This window comes from Corapipo altera, unplaced genomic scaffold (assembly GCF_003945725.1).
Source record: "Corapipo altera isolate COAL_440 unplaced genomic scaffold, ASM394572v1 61286, whole genome shotgun sequence".
Classification (NCBI taxonomy): Eukaryota; Metazoa; Chordata; class Aves; order Passeriformes; family Pipridae; genus Corapipo; species Corapipo altera.
In genome coordinates, this window is record NW_020884907.1 from 6,486,494 (window position 1) to 6,512,114 (window position 25,621).

The 25,621-nt window shown below is 34.9% G+C and overlaps 1 protein-coding gene across 3 annotated transcripts in view; it reads left to right on the forward strand.

Moving 5' to 3' along the window:
- The window catches only part of SHOC1 (shortage in chiasmata 1), a 48,562-nt gene extending 24,757 nt beyond the window's left edge, over nucleotides 1-23,805 (forward strand). For 2 of the 3 annotated variants that reach the window (XM_027652597.1, XM_027652598.1), the window contains 17 exons: nucleotides 931-1,380; nucleotides 3,696-3,821; nucleotides 5,279-5,455; nucleotides 6,404-6,511; nucleotides 8,137-8,324; nucleotides 9,814-9,886; nucleotides 11,324-11,396; nucleotides 11,971-12,155; nucleotides 12,657-12,762; nucleotides 14,407-14,518; nucleotides 15,466-15,587; nucleotides 16,530-16,623; nucleotides 17,588-17,719; nucleotides 19,096-19,245; nucleotides 20,106-20,271; nucleotides 20,490-21,044; nucleotides 23,438-23,805. In XM_027652597.1, coding sequence (XP_027508398.1) covers nucleotides 931-1,380; nucleotides 3,696-3,821; nucleotides 5,279-5,455; nucleotides 6,404-6,511; nucleotides 8,137-8,324; nucleotides 9,814-9,886; nucleotides 11,324-11,396; nucleotides 11,971-12,155; nucleotides 12,657-12,762; nucleotides 14,407-14,518; nucleotides 15,466-15,587; nucleotides 16,530-16,623; nucleotides 17,588-17,719; nucleotides 19,096-19,245; nucleotides 20,106-20,271; nucleotides 20,490-21,044; nucleotides 23,438-23,538 — 2,918 coding nt within the window. In that variant the 3' untranslated portion in view covers nucleotides 23,539-23,805. The remainder of the gene's footprint in view (nucleotides 1-930; nucleotides 1,381-3,695; nucleotides 3,822-5,278; nucleotides 5,456-6,403; nucleotides 6,512-8,136; nucleotides 8,325-9,813; nucleotides 9,887-11,323; nucleotides 11,397-11,970; nucleotides 12,156-12,656; nucleotides 12,763-14,406; nucleotides 14,519-15,465; nucleotides 15,588-16,529; nucleotides 16,624-17,587; nucleotides 17,720-19,095; nucleotides 19,246-20,105; nucleotides 20,272-20,489; nucleotides 21,045-23,437) is intronic. The other variant, XM_027652596.1, reaches the window with a different exon arrangement.
- Nucleotides 23,806-25,621: the final 1,816 nt, after the last annotated feature.

The window sequence follows — 25,621 nt, forward strand, 5'->3', positions numbered from 1 at the left end:
TTGTAGGAACAAAAACATTTAAGTACACAAATTTATTACCATGCAGGTGAAGAGTAGCTGCCACCAGCCATACTATTTTTTAATAAAATAGGTTCATACAGGAGAATTTCTTAACAAATAGTAGTTTTGCACTGAAATATTTTAATAAAGCAGATACTCACATTGTCCTGTCTGCAGAAGCCAGCGTGTGTTACAATGAAAACTATTTATTTTGTGATGCTACAGAGGTTTTTTTATGCTGACAATGGTTTCAAATTTGAACACCTCATAACTTCAGAACTTCTCATGGGCCATTTTACATACTTATAATCAAACTGCAACGAAAAATGCAAAACCTTATCTGGATTTTGTTATATAGCTATGACTGGACTGCAAGGCATCAGTTGTGGTTGTAGCATTCCAAGGATTGACAGTAACATGATAAACTGTGAAACAAATAGACACTGCTCATGAAAGAACAGTTCCAAGTTACTGCTTTTTACATATTTTTAAGTGTTTAGCTACTGTGTTTGAGATGAATGTACACCCATAATGCAAAAAATTGCAGTTCTATTGAAGCATATCTTCAGAGGGAGCAGATTGCATTCATTACTTCTTTTTTTTCCTCTAAAAAAAAAAAAATCCGGTAACTTTTCTCCCTAATGAAAGGTACTGCTTTCCACTTCCTAGAAATCTAACATCAGTAAACACCATGGTGAAAACTTCTTCAAACAATAGCATGGCCTTCTGTGTCTCAATATTGTGCATTTTTGCTTTGGACTAGTCAGTGCAAGTTTTCTAAAAGTGGATTTTAATGATCTGAGAAGACAGAAAGAAGAAATTTTTAAAAAATGCTTTTTCTATAAACCATCCAAAGTCATTAACTCCAGCCAGAAGACAGAAAAGAAAAAGGTCTATACTTCAGTGAATAAATTAAATTTTATTTTTCAGAATGGCTTGAAGAAAATTCTGTGATAAACCAAGAGCTGCTTTCTGCTGAAAGACATCAGATGGACAAAGTAGTAAACCCTGACTTGTCGCTGCAGACTCAAAGGCAGTATTTTGCCCTGCCTATGAGTGCTGTGTCATCTGCCGAAATTCACAGCACAAATACATCTGGGGGAGAGCTTACTGGAGGAAACAACAGGAAGATTAAGGTAGAAGAGGAGATTCGTTTCTTAAACCAAGAAAAGAAAACTCCCAAACCATCTGAATCAGTCAGCTGTAAAGGTGTATCTTCTAAAGTACACAGCTCATCCTGTAGTGAAAAGCCTGCATCATTTGCACTTGCTACAAAATGGGACAACGATGATTCTGATCTGAACAACTTTATCATGATGAGATCCAAACATACACTCAGACAAAGAGAGGAAAAAAATTATGTAGATAGACCTGAAAAAGGTATGTGAACCAGTTTATGCTGCCATTTTTTCCAGATTTAATTCTTTACTGTTTTACCACTTACAATAGTTGCGAGTTCATCCTAGTAGATGTATCCTTTGAAGTAAATGGTGACATTTTTCTGGTCTTAGTTGAAGCTGATTTTTCCTCTAAATATCTTACCTGTTGGTTTTTTTACTTTAGGTATCTTAGGGGATTTTGGTTGGTTGGCTTAGCTGGGGTGGTGTTTTGTTTTTGGAATGGGTTGGGTTTTTGGTGGTGGAAGTGGTATTACATAAAATAAACATATGAGTTTATTCCAGTTCTGATGAAGTAACTCTGACTGGTACTTCAGATGATCTCCTCTGTCCATATGTTCTGAATCAGATCTCCAAACCTCTCTGGAGAAGAAATAGTTATCAAATTCATTGTAGTTACCAAATAGTAAATCAGTACTCTTACTTCTATAGAACCAACATAAACTAGACAATGAACAAGAGTTGTTCATTTGAGCCAGTTACCTTGGTGCAAACCTCATCAAACAATGAAGCAGAACAGGTATTAGGAAAAACAGAAAGTTGTTGATAGCCCTGTTCTTGTTGATGACAATGCTTAGGAAAGAATCTCAGGCTATGTGTTCAGCATTGCAGAGATGCAAAACAACAGAGAAAGAAAAGAAGTGGAAGAATTTCTTTATTTGTTTTTAAAAAGAAATGTCTGTGTCATGAAATAGCAGTCAGCAGAGACGTATTTCCAGACTCAGTTTTCAGGATAAAATTATCTTTTGAAAAGAATATTTCTCAAGGTTTTTGGGACTTGTATGGCAGAATTTTAACAAGAACTTTTATCTGTGTTTTAGTTACTTGTCTCAGCATTAAAAAAAAAAAATTTTTTATATAAAAGCTTTCAGCAATAATTCCTATAGAATAGAGTTGGGATATTTATTTAATTGAAAGCTTGTGTAATCTTGTGGAGGAAATTATTTCTTGGTAAAAATTCACCTGTTACTGACATTGGTAGAGATGCTTAAAACATTTCATGGCCTCAGAAAACAACAAGCCAAATTTTACAAGTAGGAGACCAAAGTACCTGAACTGAAGCTTTATGCTACCATCTAGTGAACTATGACCAGAACTGCATTGCTTAAAAAGGAATCCAAATGTACTGAAAGATAAGCTATGTTACATTCAGGAACAGGCTTGTGGAGGTTTAAGTAGATTAAATGCAGACTAGAATATGTACAGGCAAGACCCCAGTGTGGCAGTTATTTCTGATATATAGAGAATCCATTAAAATGTGTGGGTCTTACCACATTGATGTAGAAATTATATAAATTATCGCATACTTTTGTAATAATGAAAAGCTTTTATTATGGGTCAGTCTAAATCTAACTGAAAAGTAGAGATGCCAGCACTTCTTGTAGGGCTCTTTGTTGCTTGGCTTATTTTTTAAAGATATCATTGTGTTTAATATTTACTTTAGAAAATATAGAGGAGGGAAGTAGTAGAAACAGTTCAGTGATTCGGTTTGGAACCCCCTCTAGCTTTTCAAAATCAGAAAGGTTTTTTTAAGTTACCTAGAATAAAAATTCATTTTTTCTTTTCCTTCTGTTTGTGTATGATCAGTTTGTTTTCTGAGAAAACTGACATTCATAAATAGAAAAAAAGTCAGTAATATTTAGTAGAGAACTATTCAATAAGAACTCCTCTCAGAAATAAAGATATAGAACTGTCAGAAGGAGCTTTGTGGTCAGAAGTTGTAGCTCATGCATCAGTATTTATCAGAAAGAGGAGACAGCCACTTAGAAATACTAACAAGTTACAAAAGATAGCTAGCAGATGGTAGAAAATTATTTTCCTCTTTCTTTTTTTTTTTTACTATTTGCATCTTCCATGGTTCTTCTGGATGGCTTACAGTATCTAATCTTTTCTAGTCTCGCTCACTGAGGTATTTTTCATAATTTGAGCAGTGTCTTTCCTCTCATATGTGTTTTTTCCCCATATAGAGGCATATGATCTTTCTTATGAATCTGTATTATAGAGCTATAGGACCAGCACCTTAATTTTCCCAGCTCTGTTTCTTTGATAATGCCTGACTTCTTGGGCTGTGAAGGCAGACAGGGCCTAATCTCCTTTTGTGTCTTGATGTTTTTCCCATACTGTGTAAGCCCATGAAAACAGTAAAGAATTCATGGGGAGAAAATGCATATGTCACAGAAACTATTTAAATTGAAAATATCTTTGCATGTAGAGTCATTTATTGAACAGTTTTCTTATTCATTGAGCTGGGTTTGTGATATTTGTGTCTAAATATTCACTTGTGGTTTAATAATTCAGTGCTACAACCTGAAGAACAGCATATGCATGTTTACAAAGAGGATGACTCTGTTTGTGAGATTGTAAAAATAGAGGAAAAACCCCAAGAGAATGAGGATGGTATCACAGTCAATATTCAAGCATCAGGTATACTATTTTTGGATATGCTTTTTTTTCCATGTGAAGGTAGGGGTCAGACTCCCAGGTAACAAGTGACAGGACCAGAGGAAATGGCCTCAGGCTGTGCCAGAGTAGCTTTAGATTGGATCTTGGGAAAATTTCTTCATTGAAAGGATGGTTAGGTATTGGAACTGCCTGCCCAGGGAAATGGTGGAATCACCATTCCTGCAAGTGTTCAAATAAAGTGTGGCTGTTGCACTTGGGCATGTGGTTTAGTGGTGAACATGGTGGTGCTGAGTTAACAGTTGAACTTCATGATCCTAACAATTCTATGGGTCTATACAGCTTTGCAATATAATTTTATATTAAATAGTACTGCTCAAAAAATGCTTAAATTATTAGGCTTAGTCTCTGCTCCTTGTGACTGGAAACATTGCAAGTAAATGGATATTTGTTTTGACACAGGTGTGAGAGCAGGCTCTAGAATTCCATCTTAGTACTAAAGCCAATCACATGCAAAGTAAAAAGAGTAACTCGGACTTTGGGTTATGTCTGATCTAAATTAGCAGATATACAATCTCTTCATACCAATCAATACCCTTCAATTATTGTTCTTTACTTTTTCCTCTGGCAGAGTAAATAAGAACTGGAGATGGAAGGGATCAGTAGTTGTTTTGATAGGAAGTGTCTTGAACACAGTAGAAATGTACTGTGGGTTAACACATGACTGAGCCTTACTCTGTGAACTCTGGCTGTTGTACAAGGAATTGTATCAAAAAACATGCACTGACAGCAATTTTCTCATGCAGTAGAAATGATAGAGAATAACCTAGAAAGTATTTATCCAAGCTATTTTAAGAGCCTCAAATCAAGCATACACGGTGCTAGGAAGTCGTGGACCTGGTACAGATTAGTTTGGTTTCCCATGAAAATGCATTTATTCCAAGCATGTGCTTAGTGGGAATGTCTTTCACAGAACCAGTGAAAGAGTACAGCAGCATTTTCATCTGTTTCCATCTGAGGTGGGAATCATAGCTATAAGCTTATTTTTTAATTATGTTTTTCTAATAAATTTTGAAGCAAGACTCCTTTAATGCAACAAGAGGAAAAAAATTAGGGTTTTCTGCAGTCAAAACAAAAATTATCATTTTGAAAATGACTACAATGTAAAAGCAGGCTGTACAACAATGGAATAGCAGTACAATTTCAGTGCGAGTCTCAGGAGTAAAAAAATCCTAATTTTTCATCATGGAGTTTGGTCACTTGATGAAATGCATGGAACAGCATAGATGCCTGCCCTGAAGATCAGCTTAATTCTGCCACTCAGGAAGTTCCATGAGGAGCAACTCTTCTTCCATTAATGTTGCAGCTTTCATGAAGAAGTCAGTGTTGTTAGTGTTTTCTGGGTCTTTGGACTATTCTTGTCCAATAATAGTTTATGAAACCAAACTTTGCTATCATGTTTTGTTTATTGTGCTATGCAGAAAGCCAATGCCAGGCATACTGCCTCTTGGAAGAAGCAGCCATTCCTGTACTAAAAGATTTGACGCGTCTGGGTGTACTTGCTTCTGTAAATTGGAGCTTTGACAGTGTTAAGTTTGATCATACAAGGTTTTTCTTAAAACAGCAAGAGAAAGTAGTGTGCGATAATTTTGAACAAGGTATGTCTTTTAAAAAGCATCTCTGAGGTTTTTTCTTCTTTAAAACTAATACAGATATAATTGGTGAGCCAAGGTTCAAAATGCTTGATAAATTAATGATAAAACTATTAACAGTTTGTAGACTTACAGTAATTGATTTCCTCTTTTAGTTCCAAAATAATGTCTCCTAATTGTTCAACATTGCATTTATTAACCTCAATATTACAATACAAAAAAAAGTATTCTAATTGAATTTAATTTTAAAATATTTTACATATGCTTCAGAAATGTTGCCTCTACAGCAAAAAACACTTAATATTTTTTCATGCTAGATTTTAAAATTGAAAGTTGTCGTGTGTTTTTGTTGTTTCTTTTCTTTTAGTAGTTATATTTCATCCCACCTGCATGATGCAAAATGCTATGCCCATGTTAGAAATGACAAGGAAAAAAAGTCCATACTGATTTAGTTTCTTGGAAAGAGTTCTGAAACGTTTGGAAAACAGGGTAGATGGAGTTACAGTGCTGTTGAAAAATTTAGTGATTTGACTAATTGGATGAGGAAATAGTAATGTGAACAGCTGGGTTTGTATCATGGACCAAAAGATGGGAAATGTATTGGTACCCATGTATATTTAGATTCCCTCACTAAAATCAGTGAGCAGTGTGGTTTTAACGGCACTCCCAAGGGTACTGTTATCCCCTACTCCAGCAAGCATCATCTGTCCCTACACACCTCTCAAAAACACTTCCCTGTGTGCCGCTTGCTCTGGGTCAGATGGCATGGGAGATGTTATATCAAAAGCTGTTTGCCAAGTTCACCAGATCTGAGCTTTGAAGGCTGTCTGTGTTTAAGTGTGTTTAATGAAAATTCTGAGATACACGGATCTTTTAAATTGATTATGTGTGTACAGTGAGATTTCTGAAATTTTACACAGACCACAACCACACCTCAGTCTTCTATTTGTAAAGGTAAAATAGATGAGAAGGAGATCATGCTGTTCAGACATGCTGCTCTGGTACATCTGCTGGTGACAGTTCGAGATCTGCTATTGTCATGCGGCTTCGACACAGCACTAGGTTTGTTTTCAGTAGTAAATAATGATACCCAGAAACCCAAAGCTTTGTGTGTGTTCTGCAGTCTGTCCTTCATGTTTGTAGCTCTGATTCCTTGCCATCACTGTGTACGCTCTGTTCATGACTAATATACCTCTGCTTATGTTATTCCATTAATTTGTCGAAGAAACATTCTTATGAATTTTCACATATATTATGTGTTGTATCTCAGAATGACAAATTCTCATTGTAATCTCTGTGTGAAACTGAGAAATATGCAAAAATGTCAGGTCCCTTTTTATTTACAATCTGTCTTCTGTGGGTCTGGAGCACTTTCCACCTAAAAATGTTCTTAGGCTCTTTGGAAATTAGATACTCAAATATGAGGGCATTTTAAGCAAAATCTAAAATAATATCTAATGTATCATAAGGCATGGAGTTTGAAGTTATAACATAACTTCCACAGCTTTTTTTTGAGCTTTTCTGGTCCTATGCTGTTCAGATTTGGAATATGAAAATCCATTGTAACCCAGTTTAATGCCTGAAATGATAATGCTGAGCTTATCAAATTGTCATAGTTGTGCATTGTGAATTATCAGATACCTCTATCAAAACAGATCGATAAAGAGCTGAAGTCAGCATTTATGAATGCCTTTAGGAAAGTCAGGCTCCCTCTGTCTTTATAGCAGTAAAGGTGGTTCAGAGCATCTAACTTCAGTGGGTCTGAATGCCTTAAGGGACAGTATTTCCTTAAAATTGATGTAAGATGGAAAACATTTGCCGTAAGTGAAATTGTAGGGAAAATAAATTATTTTGCATTTCCTTAAATATTTCTAGCAATAGAAGAGTAGGAAGAAAAAACAGAATGAGTAAATAAATAAAATCCCAAGTAAAGTTATTTTCTACAAGGAAAACAAATGAGCAGTTCCTCCTCCACTGTTTATTGTAGCTGAAGCACTCCTAGATGATATTTCAGAATTGCAAAGCACCTGTGTTTCCAAACCCCAGCAACAGCTGACACAGGAAACTGTACAAGTAAAAAAGATCTGGGAAAAAACTTAGAAAAATGGAGCCTGGTTCTGAGTAGGCCCCGTAGTCTTCATTACAGGTCTTCTTGTGTTGTTGTACTGTGCTGTGCAATTCATCACACAGTTATCTCAGATGAATGCGTTTTGAAATAACCCCATCATTTTCACCAACTGTATACAGAAGACACCATTCAGAGTTGAAAACTAGTTGTGATAGTTTGAAGAGCGGTAAAGACACAGGACAAGTGAAGCTTTGGACAGTGATGGCAGAAATACTGTTGTATATATGTTGTATACTATATATGTTGTATACTATATAGGTTAGTTAAATATAACAGTGCTGCTGCCTGCTTCTGCAGCCATAGAATGTCATATTGAATAATTGTAGCTGAAGTCGTATGGTCTATGGATACTAGAGAAAGTATGGCAGTTTTACAAAATCCATTTACATACCTGCTTACTGGTAATATTATCCCTCCATTTTGGCAAGCCATTGAATTTTCATCTGCTTTTGTGCCAGATACCCTTCATGTAGATTTTAAATTGATGTGCAGATTAAACACAATGCTTGACAATTATCTTTTGTTGCTGCAATTGCTTCTTTTGTTGCTTTACTGACAGGTTATTTGTCCAAGGCAAAGGATATCTATAAAAACATCTTAGAATCCTGCTTGAGTAACATCTGGAGGCAGTTGAAGATCGTACAGTACAGCAGCCAGAAAAAGCATGAAACAAATCCCAAAATAACAGCTCTTCAGTGTGAAATGTTAAATTGGATGAAAAGTTATGGAGAGAAACACAGTGTTAAGGTTAACAATGTAACCAATTTCTCTAAGCAAACAAAACTGTTCCAGACTATGTGAATATTTATAATGCCATCTTTTAACAAGAGCTGGTTTATGGGGAAAAAAAGTCTAATAATTACCGTTCCAATTCATACTTCTGTTAAATTAGGGTAATATAAATTTTAAGACCTCTGTCAGGAGCACTGCAGGTTTCTGTTGGATCAAATCTCCCCTTGTTGTATGCCTGAGATAACATGCACATGAATTTTAACATTGCCAGGACTTCATTTCACTGCAGGTGGTTTTGTTTCCCTGGTAAGTATATTGTGTCACATCAGTTACTGAAAATTATATATAACCTTTTATTTGAAGGCCAGTGACCAGTGGGGTTCCTCAGGGCTCAGTTTTAGGACCAGGGCTCTTAAATATGTTAATAAATGGTCTAGATGCAGGAATCAAAAGTACATGAATTGAGTTTACCGATGATATGAAATTAGGGGGAGCTGTGGACTCCCTTGATGGCAGATAGGCTTTACAGAAAAATCAGGATAGACTAGAGAGCTAGACAATCGTCAGTTGTATGAAATATAACAAGAGCAAGTGCCAGATTCTCCACCAGGAATGGGGCAATGCTGGTTATACATACAAAGTGGTAGAGGAGAGGTTGGAATTCAGCCCTATGAAAAGAGACCCAGGCATCCAAGTCTATGGCAAGTCGAATCTGAGTCAGCAGTGCCCTGGCAGCCAGAAGGGCCAACCATGTCTAAGGGGGCATGAGGCAAAGCATCACCAGCTAGTTGAGGGAGGGGATTGTCCCACTCTGCTCTGACCTGGGGTGGCCTCACCTTGAATATTGTGGCAATTTTGGGCACCACAATATAAGGAGGACATCAAACTTGTGTGTTTTGTGTGTCCAGAGGAGGATGACCAAGACAGTGAAAGGCCTCAAGGGCAAGACTTAGAAGGAGCAGCTGAGGTCACTTGGCTCATTCAGCCTGGGGAGGAAAAGGCTGAGGGGTGACCCCATCGCAGCCTACACCTTCTTTAAGGGTTGCAGTGGAGGAGGAGGTGCTGATCTCCTCCCTCTCATGACCAGCAATAGGACATGAGGAACTGGAATGAATGAAGCTGCTTCAGAGGAAATTCAAATTGGACATTAGGTAAAAGGTTCTTCACTGGGAGAGTGGTCTCCCCTGTAACAGACTCCTAGGGAAGTGGTCAGAGCATCAAGCCTGTCCAAGTTCAAGAAGCATTTGGACAATGCTTTTAGTCATATGGCTTTGTTTTAGGTAGTTCTTTGAGGAACGGGGATTTGGACTCAATGATCCTTATGGGTCCCTTCCAACTTAAGATATTCTATGATTGTCATTCTGGAAAGCTCTAAGGTTTCTATTTTTACCACCTGTTTAATCAGTCTCGTGCTTTCTGTGCAAAGGAGAAAGAAAGATGTATGCAGGCTGAGAGAATAATTTTTTTATTATTACTGGAGTTTCTTCTACTTGTCTTCTTATAGATACTAATCATTATAAGAATGGACTCGGGAAGAGAAAAAGCAGCCCTCATTCACCCGTTATCTAGAGTAGATGGTAAATAATTATTTTAATATGTATTTTTAAAAGAAAAAATGGCTGTTATTCTGTGGTTTGCTGCATTCCTGTTTGAATGCTTCGTGAAGGTGTTTCTCCCTTTTCTCCTCATCAGAAACCTTTCTATGTATTTTTCTCACTGTTTAATGTTTCTTAACTCTTCCATCAGCAATTTTTTCTGTCTTTTAGTTTTATTTTCTCCTCATTAAAGGTTCTGATATAATGTTTTCTTTTGCAACAGAATGTTAGTTTATCTGTCAAGTCAAAAATTTCTTTAACAGAACACAGAAGAGCTGTGGACAGCCCATTGTCTAATTACATTTGCATCTGTTGTCCTGATCAGATTGTTTCATGTTTTTTAGCTGATTGGTCACAAGCTTTCTTCCTTGTGAGTTATTTAAGAGCAATTAGAATTTAGAAGTCCTAACTAAACTCCCCAGCATAAACCCTTGAATGAGTAGTTAGTGATAGACCATACTTTTCCTTATTTCGCTCATCTAGTTTACTAATTCGTTAAATATGTCAGCATAAGCTCTAGTGATCTGTTGAACTCAAGGTAAAAAAATACTGTTTCCAATATCCCATCTCCCCACTGATACAAAAAATGCTTTCATCTGTTCGACATTTTACCTGTGAGTAATTTTTGCACAAGCTTGTTCAATGTCACAAATTCAGCTGGTAAACCAAATGTGTTTCAGAAAAATTGTTATTTGAGCCTGTACTTACGTTTAGAGCAAGCCACAGATTTCTTTCATGTTGTTTTTTAAAATCCATTTTCATAAATCCTTCTTGCAGGAACCTTATCAAGTGTCATGTGCTATAATTGTTCTTTTGCCTTTAAAAATAAAGTTAAATTTCCTGTGCTTTTAAAAGAAGAAAGCCTGTCTTTTAGAATGTTTTGAAAGGGAGGAGGCATGTTCACAATGCTTTTACTAAGAATAATATTTAATGAAAAGTGTTTTATTTGTTTTAAGATCCTAAGACTTGATTGCAAACCCAGATCAATCCAGCTAACTACACTTCTGAAGAGAGACACTTGTGTTATACCAAAATTCCTTTTTAGATACATCTTCCAGTTATACTTGTAAAATTTCAAATGTATAGAAGGTGTAAAGAAATTTAACTTATAAAGGGGCAAAGGTGCTTCCTCTTGCATTAGCATTTAATTTTTCATTTTAAGGTAGTAGAGTTGTGAGTTTGTGAGACGTGAAACCTTTTTTCATTACTTCTTCCTTGGGTTCCAAGACAGGAGTTTTCATATCATTATACCCAACAGTACAATACAAACTGAAATTGTATGGAACTTCATCACAAAAGAAAATGTAACACGTAAAATTTCAATAACCTATGTTGTTCCACATTTGCTGCTTACTGCTGTGCATTGATTCATACTCACAGAGGCTCATTTATTTCATCAATGGTTTCATTCTTTTTAAGCAGGTTTAAAAGCTGTGGATTTGAATTCTGAGAAAAAAGGAACTCTTTTAGCTTGTAAAGATATCATAAGCAAGTAAGTTAAATTCTTGATTTTTGAGAACAGACTCTCTAGTCAAGACTAAGGTCAGTAAAACTTAAGTTACCTTTGTTCATTTCATGGGACTTTCCAGTCTGGAGTAAAGTTTACAGAGTATAGACCTACACCTTCATTTTTATTTTGTCCACACTCTAGCAAAATGCTTAGTGAGGCTCAAAGGTACTTTTAGAGAACAAAAAGTGGCATATTTCTAACCTTTTATTTTGTCTTGCATGTTTTAGAGAAACTTAATCAGAGAATTATAATTTTTTGCATGTTTTAGAAAAAGGTGCTAAAGGGGCATAAGGGTAAAATTGAAAAATTATGACATTATGGGAAAACATGAGTAGTTCAAGAAGATGATTAGAATGGGAGAACTACAGCTTTTAATTTTTTAATTGATTTTTAAAGAAATTAGAGTTTTAGGCAAGAGAAGGGTAAATTTTTTTTTGTAAAAAGTACACTTCACTTTAAACAGTCATAATTTATCAAAGTAAAATTTAGTTTATTTTGTTCTGAGGGTAATTCTTCCTGAACTTAACTTTATTAACACTTTGTTGGATTTTTTAAGCCTTAGTAGATATTCCTGCATTATTGTACATAATCAGCAAATTGGAGCTGACTTCCCTTGGTCACACTTCTCATTAGTAATGGAATATGATTATTCTGAAGATTCTTGCTGGAAAAATCTGTGCAAAAATCTGAATGTTGCTTACATAACTTTTAAAACTACCTTCCCTGAAACAATACAAATGGGTAAGTGCTCTCCAGAATTGTAACCAACAGTTAGACTGGCATATGAAGGAAAACATTTTCTGTTCCCTAAAATGCTACATTGATGTACCTGTGGAAGAGAATGAGTAATAACTTATGAAGGCTAATGCTAAGCAAACAGAGCTGGTTTATCTATGCAGCAAGATAGGAAGGTGTTTTTGTTCAAGTGTAAGCCTAGATTTGGCCAAGATGTAGTAGTACATGATGGTTTATAAGGCAGTTGTGCCAAGGTCATAGGTTGTTTACAGTTACTACAAGCTGTGTCCACCCTTCCTCATCCTAAGGGAATGCTGTAGTTCTAAAGAAGTCTGGATGAAAGCCTAATTTCAAAGAGATTCAGAAGAGTTTAATTTGGGTGGGGGGGAAAAAACCTATGATGGAATCACTTTGTTTGTTTTAAAAGTTATGTCTATTTAAATATCTAAATGTATCTTTAGTTTTTTGCTCAGGAAACTATTATCTTACATATACAAAATGTTTTAGGGAATCACAGTGATTCTTTTCTTCTGGAAGTACAGATTCCATATGTATTTCTGACAACTGAAGGGCTTCTCAATGTGCCAGATATTCTTCAGCTTTTTGAATCCAAGTGAGTGAAAATCACCTATTTAATCATATTGGCTATTTATTTTTCAATTTCCAGGACATGTATCTTGTCCCACTGTATCATGCATTAGCCATCTACTTGACTATCAGATACATTTCTGCAATTACACTGTTAGCATTTCAAGATGTAAGAAGATAGCTTTTCTGCTAAAGCTGATAGCTTAATTTTGGAGATTCACACTGATGTCAACCAGAATGAAATTGTTTAATTTGTTTATTGTTATAATGAACTGGTACTTTTAATAAAAACAACTCTTTTAATTTCCTACTTTTCCCTGAAAATCGTAATATTATCTAAAACATTTTACTTTAGTGCTTCTTGGTGCTTGGAAGACTTTATATTTAATTCTTCATAAAAATTGCTGTTGAATTTTTTTTGCTTTTTAACTACTGGATCTATGCTAAAAAAGCAAAATGGGCAAAAATAAAACATCTCATTTTCTGATGCTTCACAGCCTTTGGGAGAGGCTAAGTTCAAAACAAGGCTAATTTATTCCTAAAATTCAGATCTAATATTCACTTAATTTTCAATACTCTATAACCTGTACAAAAGTTGTCATGGTTGTCAATCATTGTGCTTCTGCATTATTTACTTTGACATAGTTTTCTTGAATTTTGCTTTCACAGTTATAAATACCTGATAAAGGTACCTCTTATCATGTGAGGGGAAAGAAAAAAAAAAGAAAGAAAGAGGAACCAGAGCAGCAGTATCTCTTAGTGACAGAGATATGGGTGGTTGATTTCACCACATTGTTGCAGAGACATGCCAGTTTTGATCTTTGCTGTATCCATGAGTCAGCTGTGGAGTCATTTTTGAACTGTGTCTAATTACAGTTCAGTAGGGGGAAAAATATATATATATCTTTGACATTTAAAATTTGAACATATGATCTGACATGCTTTTAAACTCTGACTTGTTCTTATTCTCCATTCAGCCTGGCCATAAGCTAAATAGCTAGGAATGCTTTTTGATACGTTTACTCTTTGTAGCACTGATGGAGTAGTTAAGTAGGTGGGCAAAGAGCAATATATTTTCACAAAAAGTAATAATTTGCTTTTTCATTGGTGTCCATGTAAGTTTATAGATGACTTAATGCTGGCAGATTAAGGTTCAGGTCTCCTGTGTTTCCTAATGAAATACAACAGGAGGCTGTGCTGCTGACAGCTCTCAGTCACTCAGAAAAATTTAGGATCATACCAGTGGCAGTCAGGGAGTTTTCACTCAGTTTGCTTTCCCTGTGCTGCACCATCATGAAAGGAGGAAAAGAAATTAAATATACAAAGGTAGTAAAAAGGAGTTTCTAAGCACATATCTTGATTTATCTATCTGAGTTTCTGTATTATGTCTTTTTTTTTGTAAACTCAAAGGCTGTATATGGTCATATTTGATGCAGTTAGCAACCTAATTGAATTAATCCAGTAATATTTTGTTAAATCACTGCTACACTGATGTACGTTGTTTGTGTCTTAAAGTGAACTGACCATTTGAGAAAGATCAATGTATGAAAAGACTGTTAAGTCTCTAAGTTAAAAAAATGTATTAAGAGGTATATATTACTGATTTTCTTTAAGAAAAATATATTATTTCACTTGACTGAGTTTTAATAAAATAATTTTAATTCTTCAGATACAGCATTACCTTTGTTGAAAGAACCAGTAGTTACTCCTTAAGGCTCTTTGGAAGTATAGATCGATATGTGGTGTTGACAATAGATGAATGTACTGCTATCTTTTTGCAGGTACAAAATGAAACTACTGTGTGCAATTTTTGTTATGTGTTGGGTCACTTCTAGGCTGTATGTGCAGGTTTCTAGCATATCTTTTCTTCCTTATAATCATATATAATTCATGCATTGTTTCACATCACAAATTATTTCCAAATTCATGAAGTCCAAAAACCTGTCTCTGCCAGTTTGACTATTTTGAAATTTTCTTCACAGAAGTGTAACTTTTGACCTGTGATTTGATTGTATTAAATGTAGTTAAAGAATGCATACATGACAATAGGGTTGTATAAAGAAATTTTGTAAGGAGCAGTTAAATGTATTTGTGGCTATAATCTCTCACCAGTGTGCATGTTAATTCCTCCCATTTCAGATTGTTATCTGAATTAGTCTAGAGTGTTATTTGTCCTACTGCTAAAAAATAATGGTTTAAACAATAGCATAGTACTTAAATTCTGGTATGAAGGAAGACATTGCTTTTCATATAGAAGAACTGCTTCTGAAAGACATATAAATAATAAAATAGTCAATTAGTATTGCAAGCACAACACAGACATTCCTAAATGCTATTGAAATTAGTGATGGTGTACTTTATATAATTAGTGTAGGTATAATATGATTTGTATAGGTTAAGTACTTCAGAGGTTTATATTAGTATTTTGCATTATTAAAGTTTACAAAAATCTTAACATCCCAAAAAAGACAGTGGCAGTGTTTCCTTTTTACAGAAAGAAAGAAGGACCATGAAGCAGTGAATCAGCTTTTTAAGGGTCAAACAAAATAAAAGTTGGGAATGCTAGCTAGTTCTCCCAATCCCATATGTGTCCTTAATGCTTACATTATTTAGCTGTATTTATGTTTCATCTAACTTCTCCATAATATAGCAATGCACATTACAAGCTTGGGACAGCCATGGCAGTGTATTTATTTGCTTTTTACTTTTCATTTAAATTCTATGGTAGAGTGTGGAAGAACTTAATTATGAGAATTCCTGTGACACTTTAATATCGAGGCTGATGGCATTATCACTCCAATACACATGCTGTTGGATTGTTTTCTATTCCAGAGAGAGATTGAGTTTAGAGTAAGTTACGAAATTCTTTTGTTATCCTGGTATTTTTAAAACAAACTTATCACTAAAGGAAGCTGCTTACTTGAACCAGTTGATACACTTTGAACTTCCCTGTAGGAAAACATTTCTTCTTAGAACAATATGAATATTGTAAATTCATACTTCTAGAGAGCTTTGGACTTTTCACTCAGTTACAGTGTTGCCATGGTCCTACTGAAAAACTCAGTGACATGACAAAAGTAGTAGTTATCACTGGAGACCGCGAAAAAGTTAGCAAATGTGGTTTTTATTTGTTAGGATATTTTTAGTCTTACAAAAGAGATAAAGAAATGGTTGTTATAAAATAACAGGCAATACTAATGCGAGGTGTATTCCAAATCAGGAGGTCCAGAAATTTCACAAGACTAAGGATATAAAGCAGAGGAATTATTCTTTATAACTCTGAAGTAAATTAACCCCTACAAATGCACAGTTATGAATTACTGTGTTAGCATCACTGTGTATCATTTGCAACAGGGAAACATTCTTCAAGTGTTCTTCCTATGCATCCGTAGTTCTCCTTTTGCTATGGAAGCACAACTTTTGTTGATACTGTTCATAAGCATTCCTTTATTATCTCTTTTTTTTTATAAGCAAGTGTTAATTTTCCCATGCATCACCATTCCTCTCTGTATGTTTTCTCTCCGGTGTCTCCAACCTTGATGCAGACCTTTTGCTTCAGGTTGGACTTGCTTTGTTGTGGGCTGACTCCATTTTCTTCCTCACAGTCCATCCTTCAGCACTGAGTCCCGTAATGCACCCTAATTTTCCTCTCACAAATATTAGTGCTCCAACTGTACTAGTATTCTGAAATCTTGAAAATGAAATGGACATTTATTAAGACATGTATCAAATGTTTTGGAATTATTACATGTGCATATTAAATGTTAATGGTCCAGTAAAACTCTTTTACAGGTACAGTCTCAAGGGAGATACTCTGCTTAACCTTGTCTTACTTTATGCCACTCTAATTGAGCTTACACAGAAGTCAGAAGAGTTTGAAGTGAAGGTAATTTTTTTCTGTTTTAATCTTCACTGTTATGATATTTCTAGAGAGCTGAAGCAAGTATTCATTCTACATCAAAAACATAAAATAGCTCAAAATTACTAAAATAAGAGAGAGGATCTTAATTCAGTGTTGCTAAAATCACTGAAAAGACTGTTGACTGCAATACAAGTTGAATGAGATTCAAATGGCAGTTGAAGGTCTTTTTATGGCTAAGAGTAAAACAATGCGATTGTACCTTTAATAAATTATTAGAATATAGATTAATCCTGCTTATATCTTAATTTGAATTTTCAGCTCAGTATTATGTTACAGATGTAAAAGAAGAAAAAAAAGTCTAATTTTCTAGTTTGCTTTTTTTATGTGACCAAACAAATTAACTTTTTTTTTTTATAAATCAGAAAACGTAGTATATAGAATAATCAACATTTAGAAATGGGGCAGGAGTTCCATTCAGCTTACAAAGTTGATGTTGGTAACTTATATTTTTGAATGAAATAATACCTTTTTAGGCTCTTTTTCACTTATTTGCATATTAAGTTTCATATAAAATTTACCTGATTGAATGAAAGCTACAGAGAGGACAAAGCTTTTTTCACACCATGTACACAGCAGTGTAGTTTGTGTGGAAATTACACCTTCAAAGTGTAATTACGTATCTTCTTAAATTGTATTAGGCATCTCAGAATAGCTTGTTCTTTTAGGAACTCAAACCCAGAAAATTGATCACATATAAAAAACCTATAGGATAAGTTAATTTCACCTACATAGGATTTGCATAAATAAGGAGTGTCATTTGTAGCCAGGCTAGTGGTCAGAGGTCGGAGTTCCTCTGCATGATAGGCATGGATCAGGTTTAATTACTCCACATTACCAGCTGTGACATCTTTAGTTGTCACCCCAACTTCTGTAGCAAATTCAATCCTTATTACAAGTTTTAACCAAAAATATTATGCATCACCTTTAGGTAGTTCTTATGCCGGGGATTGAAGAGACAGCACTGGTAATTCGTCAGATTGCTGACAACATTTTGATAGCGTCTAATATCAGTCCTCATGAGTGGCTGGACAAATCCTGGCTTTCTGTCTTGCCGTCTGAGGTTTGCTTATCTTCTCATGAATTTACAGGTTTCTTCCTGTTTCTCAGACTCATTAAATTCTAGGCTTTTTTTTGTTGTTGCCTTAAAATATATTATTAAAATAACCATTATTATGTATCTATACGCACATGTATTTTGTATATGTGTATATATATATGTGTGTATATATATACGTATATATATATATATGTATGTATATATATATGTATGTATATATATATATATATATATATACGTATATATAATGTTTCTGTCATCCTTGCCAGCACAATTAGATGCAACCTGGACTTTCCATGACTTTCACAACCTGTAGAGAAGTTTATCCTCCACATTCGTCTGCCAATTTGTACAGTTCTCCAGTTCTAAGCACTAAGTGTAAAAAACTACCCAAATTGTAATAGATGAACATACAATGGCTAACTTGGGCAGGAAGCCAAATTCATCAGTGGTGATCCATTACTAAAGTCAATGGCATTGCCTGCCTTGCTTTAATACCAGATTGTAGACATTTGTTTAACTTCTCATACAGTAGGCAATATTGTGTATTTACAGTAAATGCTGGAACAGGCCCATCAGTGATCTTCTTTAACTTGTATAGTAAGGTTTTCAAATTAAACATATGGATTTGTTCATTTTATGTAAAAGCTTTGAACTCTTGTGAAGCTTAGATCGTTCTTGGCTTTTGCAAAATTCAGAAGCATAATAAAGCAGATATTGGCATGGCCTTTCAAGTGTGGGATATTGGATTATAGGTTTTCCAGTTTAGAGATGAAGGATACTGTTAAAAAACTGAGAGGAGTTGTATTTTGTCTCTGTTAAAGATATTTGATCCTGTCATCTGTTGAGTACAGAGCTTTGTGAAAGTCAGGAACTGGAAGCTGAAATTCATAGCAGCTCTCAGCTTGCTGCCCTGTGTGTGACATTCACCCTCCCCCTGACAACTCCTGCTTTTGGCACCTGTTCCATTACTCTTTACAGATATAACTTTTGTAAAACAAAACCAGTTTTTTCAGTTTATCTTGCTGTAGCTAATTCCCATTAAAATGGAGAATTAATGGTAAATCTGGTAATGCATTTTCAAGTCAAGTTTACATGATTCCCTGGTTTTATCCTTCAGAAAATAATTGTCTTCAGACTGTGCTTGCTTTTTGTCAAACTGTTATACAGAACTTACTCTGTTTCAGAAATGATACTCTGTTACTTTTGTGGTAAAAAAAGGCAGTTGTAATTGGACTGTAAAAGTTCACAGTTTGAAAGCTCTATTTCTATGATACACTGTATGACCTATTCATAAAAATGTGATTTTGCAGAAACAGAAAAAAAATAGATAAACATTTTGTCACATATCAATCTAACAAAATAATTTCCATTTCCAGACAGAGAAATGCCTGCTTACTTTTCCATGTATCAACCCTCTGGTTGCTCAGTTTATGTTAAAGAAAGGATCTTCACTGAACAGGTTGTTTCTTGCAAGCTGTGATCAACTGCAGGAACTTCTACCAGAGGTTCCAAAAAAAGTTTTAAAGGTTGGCCAAAATTATTTTATGTATTAGATCAATCTTTTTTGCACTGTTGTAATATGTGGTTGTTTGGGGTTTTTTTAATCTGATAATACATGCACATTTCCTGGTATCATTTAAAAATGAATTATACACTTTAGCATGTCATTCATGTGTAAAATGTTGTTAAAAATTCCCTCTCTCCCTCCCTCTCTTTTACACAGTAACAAAACTACCACTTACAAATTCATAGAGCTAAGCAGTTGACAGAGCCCTGAATGTTAAGATGAAGAATTATGTGCTCCTGCTGTTTCAGCTGGGCCAAGTTTGGGAAAAATATAGACTGATTATAGTCAGCTAATTAGATAAAAAATGCACTTATTTTATTATTCAAGAAAATGATGGGGGACACTGTTTATTTAAGGTGAAGCATTCAATTAAGGTGAAGGAGCAAGTGAACAGATATTTGGACACTGAATATGGAATTATTGTTGTAATAACTCTATATATGTAAAGCCATGTTTATTGACTGAAAAAAACCCCAAACAAACAAACCAGAAAAAGATCTCAGTTAAATTCCTCTATGATGTATGATAGGAGCCAATCCATTGCAGACATTGCTTCTTACAGTCCTGGCCTAATGAAAGAGAATAAACTACACTAAGACACTGGTTTTCCTGTGTTTCGAAACAGAGACTGTTACTTACCCTGTTTATAGATTTAAGGCAGTGTCACATTGTCTACTGTACATGCCTCTCCTGTATTGGTTCCAATAAACAAAAGCTGATACATCTTAGGATCTTAACAACTGGTTTAACTTTTCATATTTGACAGATGTAGACAGGTATTATAAATATTCCTCAATTATCTATTCCTCATTGTTTCAGCATTTTAGTGACATAATGTCTTCATGCAACCTAAATGCTGGTCCACTAGAAAAAACAGTGCAAGGTGCATCACAGCCAGAAAACCGGAATGACCTCAACAAAATCTGTCCTGATTATAAGCAAAATCAGGCTTTAGAGCTGCTTGATAAGGCCCTAAACAGCACAGGTAATATCTTGAATTGCTAGAAAAATGTTTCCTTTGAAACCAAGTGAAAAATCTGAGTGCATTAGAATCTTTGTCTTCTAAGCATGGTAAGGCCAGTTATTCTAAGGAGACAGACTGCAATCAGAATACTCAATGGCATCTTGATTTCCTGTAAAATGTAGAGAAATAAGCTAATTTTTCATTCTCCAAACAAAATGCTTCAAATTTTTCTCTACCAGGAACATCTCATATGGATTCTGAAGCCTTAATTCCTCCATTGAATCATTGTAAGAGTTTTTTTAAGTCTGATCTTCCAAGCTGTATGCAAAAGAATGCATGTTCTTCAAATGTAATTACAAGGAGGAAGCAGAATTTCTTTGCTGTATCAAAGGACTGTGAAGATTTTGCCCATCTAGATGTTACAAATTCTCTTCATGTTCAAAGACAGCCGTTCAGGATACAGGATGGCTCTGATCCTTCTTCTAAAGACTCTGAAAAAGAGGATTTCTTTGCAACTTTCGATGTCTGTGAACCTCAGGAAAGCTCTAAGAGTTTTCTAGAAGAATTTAGAGATACATTTAAAATCCCTGAAATTCAGGTTGACCAGGCCCCATGGAATGACTCTTCATCCACAGGCCCATGTAATTCATTTGCGTGTGATGGTTTCCTCTCTGACTTCTTTGTTGACACGGATGAGCTTCAAAATCTGAATTTTAACCAACTGGGTAGAGAATCTAAAGGAAAGAGAAAAAAAAGGCCTCCATTCTTATGGACAAAAGAAAAAAATAAAACAGGTATGTCCAAAGCAAGCAGAATTTGCTGAAATTCTGTTTGTAAGTCAACTGGAAAGTTGTAAGGAGTATTAATAAGACTGTCCTTTCTATTTTCTTCAAATAGTTGTTAAAACCAATCCAACCCAACAGTTACATGTTTCCTTTGCTAAAACTTACTTGGATATGTATTTCTTCTGTGATAAAAGGTTCCTAAAGAGGTTCTGTTTTGAGCATAAAGAATATTTGAGAAAAAAAAGTACAAACAAACAAACCCAACAAACTAGAATTGTGTTACTGCTGGTTTTTTCCCTTGGTAAAATATTGAAAAGTGTAGTTCTCCAGTATTGTAAGATTCAGATTCTTCTCTCTTTGACAGTGCCTGAAATATGGATAATGAACATTCCAGAATTATTTTTAAAGTTATGGGAAAGATTCTTTTGTAAACATAGATTTGGACAAAAGGGTGAACAAGAGACTCTAAAGTATATAGACTCTATAGGAAAAAAAAGAGATTTGGCAAATTCAAGGAGTGAAATTCAGATACTGCTGATGGCTGTGTTTTGCTCTTGATGCTAATGGAGTAAAAATGGCACTCTGAAAATTTTCTAAGTTTGTTTTATTCAGTTCCCTTATTCTTGCAATACTTTTTTAGCTAATTTCTCCAGGGCTAAACTCTCCACTTGAAATCATTCCAAAGCATATTTCTTCAGTATAGTGTGTACTTCAAAACTTTGTTTACTCCGGAAGAATGTGCCGTCCTTATACAAAAAATTAATTTTCCATAGTTTTCTTATCCCTTGTTCACTTTCTCGAATATAGTTAGCTTGAAACCTTTTTTGATAAGCCATAATATGTAGCCATGGAGTCTTACAAGTAAGAAAGTATCACTAGTCCCTGTCAGACTATGTATTGCTATATCATTTATTGTAGTATTTTTTCAAATTCCTCTGCTTCCCCGTAGGTGGGGTGCCACATGCTTTTAAAAATCTAAGGTTAAGCTTGTTAAATAAAGTGCCTAACTCCTAGTACAGATGACTTAATTATGATTTCTCTGTTGCTGCCTGTCATTAAATCTTTTGGTGGAATATGAAGGTCACCACAGCATTAAAATATTTTCACTAATTAGGTCAGATTCATTCATGAAACTGTAAGCAACTAATTTAAATTACTCTGTTTCATGGACTGCTTAAGGTAATTATGACAGTAAAGAAAGGAAAAGTTAATTGGATATGGTGAACTTTTAATATTCAGCCTATGTAAATGTAAATTTTCACACAGAAACTCTGAACAGACCTGTTGCCTCTCCTTTGGGATTAAAATTGAGACCTGTAGCATTGCTGAGTAGTTAACAAGTATTTCAGTAACCTGTAACTGGCATTGATAGCATAAAATAGTAAATACAGTATTTTCAGTAGAGATCAGGGCAGATTCTTCTGATACCACATTTTACAGTATTCTGAAAGCACTGTGATCTCCAACTGATAAGCCTTCTGTAATATTCTTGCCCAGTAAGGCAAAGGTAATTAAAAAAAAAAAATTAAAAAAAAAAAAAGTGATTTTTCATTTAGATTTTGGAAGAATAGGCTTATTCTGCTTTATAGTTCACTAACCAGGGGAAAAATAAGCATACTAAATAGTTTTGCATGCTATCACAAAAAAAAAAAAAAAAATCCCACATTTAAGAAATATGTAAAGAGTCAAGTTAAAAAGATACATGTCCCAGGGATTTCTTTAGGCTTTGAATCAAGCTCTCATTAAACCACAGACAATTAATGACACCATGTCAAGCCAGTATTTCTACTGGAACAGATTAAATCCTTAGGTCACTGTTAGAGTTTTCTGACAGTACTTTTTGTGAAGACCAAACAGAATTTTCTTACAGTAACTTGTTTTGTATAAGCAACTTCTCAAATACTTTATTGTAAAAGAACTTGAATATTATGAATGTAAGTAGCTTTTTTAAACAACTTAGAAACATGAACATAAATGGTTAAAAAGAATTCACTTTCAACAATTACTGAATATACTGAGTGTAATATTAATGAAATAGAAATAAGCATTAAAATCTTTTCTGAAATATTGTTGTTAAGCATAGTGTAGGTTGATTTATTTATTTTTGTATAAAGTCTTTATACATACTATATATGAATATATTCTTATTATGGGATGATATGCATAAAATTGTTCAGTAGCAGTAAATAGTAGTTAATATTAATCTGTATGTATTTTATTTTATGGCATTTGATACTTTTCATAGAAAGGGTGCTAGTTAAAGCTGGAGTCTGTTAGTGCTTCTGAAAAACACAGTTAAGTCTGCTGAAGTTAAGTCGAACACGTATGAAACACATAGTTAAGTTATGTGTTGTATTTGTAGTTTGACATGGGACTTTTTTTCTCCTCTACTTCTTTTCCAGATTCAGGATTTCCAGAAATACCAGAGTTCAAAAAGAGGAGACTGACATATGAAAGAGTTCCTGGAAGAAATGACGGACAAACACGTCTTAAATTCTTTTGAATGGAATGGGGATTTGCATATTACATTTATTTTTTTAAATTCCTGAAGTCTTTGAAGGAAAATAGATTAATTTTCATTGTTGTTAATTTTTAGAAAGAAATTAGGGTTTGGGAATCCTTACTAGTTCAGGATTCTTTTGTATGTTTTTAAAGTTTTACTAAACAAACTAGTTCCTTGAAGCTTGAGAATTACTGCTTCTTTGTTTGTTCTCAGGGGTGGTATAAAGGTACTTTATCACTCTTCACATAAAAAATAAAATATGAATGGAAAAAAACAGATGCTGAAGCTCCTGGTGTTTTCAATTCACCTGTGTTTACTCCCTGAGCATGCAGCTTTTCAAATGTAAAAATGGGTTGGATCTGCCAGAATCTCCAGGCTTCTCAGAAAGTCTCAAGAAATTTCTTGCACCTAGATCTGTGACCCCTTATAGTTGTCCCTTGGGTTCGGATCCACTTCTTTCTTCTGCCAGCTCCTTTAAGAAGCATGTGATAAGTTCCTGAACTTTTTTAATCACAACTTAAACTACAGGAAAAACCTGTATGTTTTATGGACAGCATTTGAAGGATGTGTTGAAATTTAGCATGCTCATAGATTTGATTCAGGGAACTGTGCTGTGACCCTCACTTTCTGCATAACCTGGTGGAGGCTATTTGTTGTCATCTATGGTTTTGAGCCTTCTGGAATGCATTGGCAAGTAGGGAGCTGAGAGTCATCTGGGAGGCAGTTCCAGATACTGTAGGCTACAACTAGAAGGGGTGAGAGAGAAGGAAAAAAAGCCATCTGAACTGTGAGCTACAGAAGAGCACAGAATAGTGTCCAAACCCTCCTTTCCATCAAAGGATTTGGCAACAAAACTGGAAATATGTATGGGAGCAGTGGTAGACAGTAGCTGCATTCTGCTGCAGGAATGCATACACAGTTTGCACAGGCGTGCCTGCCAGCTCCAGGATGTCTCTGTCTGATCAGTGACCTTCAGCTGAGATGATTCAGGTTTCAAACCCACAAACCTTTTTAAGTTTGATGCAGTAACAGAAAGTGTGTGTGTGGGGGGGAGTAATAAAGAAAATAAAAACCCACTATATTTATGGTTTATGCTTGCAGTTAAATGCTTATTTGACATTAAGCACATATTCACTGTATGGATAAATGAAAAAAGGACTTAGGGGAGAAAGATTTGGTGTCTCAGAGAAAACAGATTGCTGATTTTTAACTGAATTCTTAAAAGCTATGATGACAGCACTAATCACAATTTTAGTTCACAGTAATATCCCCAAATTATTTGTACCCAGATTATTTGCAAGACTTTAGAAAATACCTTTCACAGGTGATAATATAAAAAGATTTCTAGTAAAATTGCAACCAAGCCAGTGTTTCCCTGAATAAGATGAAGACTTACATAAAAATTGCAGTTTGCTTACTATTTCTGGCCCATTTTTGTGGTCATCTGACCTAACCATTTTCTGTCTTTTGCATCATGGGTCTGACTCTGTTTTTTAAAATTACCTCCCAATTTGCAAGAACCAGGAATCTCTTCTTTTAAAGTGCAGCTCTACAAAGTCTCACTCACAGAAGACCACAGCTGGAGAAAATTATAGCTGCCAGTGCCAAGCTATGTATTTATGGCTTCCTTTCCCACTGGCAAAGGCTGACACCAGAACTTTAACATGAACAGTTGTGAAAGGGTAGCTTAGATAATCTATAGGTTACTTTGAAAACAAAGACATGTTGTCTACATTAAATAAGAAAATTCAAGTGCTGTCTGCATTAAGTTTCATTAGGTAGAAAAAATGTCAGTGTACAGTTAATTTAAGGGCAATGTAGTAGAAAATAAGGAAAAATGTTTGCAATGACTGATTGCTTTACTGTATTTGTTTATGACAAATCTCAATTTCTTACAGATATGGCCACATTGACAAATTTATCAAATATGACATTCTTCCCCCTCGTCAGTTTAATGTGGAGTACAATTACTATGGCACTACAAAGATGTGTTTCCCCACACGTTCCCCCCCGCCCCCCCGAAGTATCTATAACTAAGAATTAGAAAGCAACTAATTCTTACACAAAAACGTGCAATACAGAA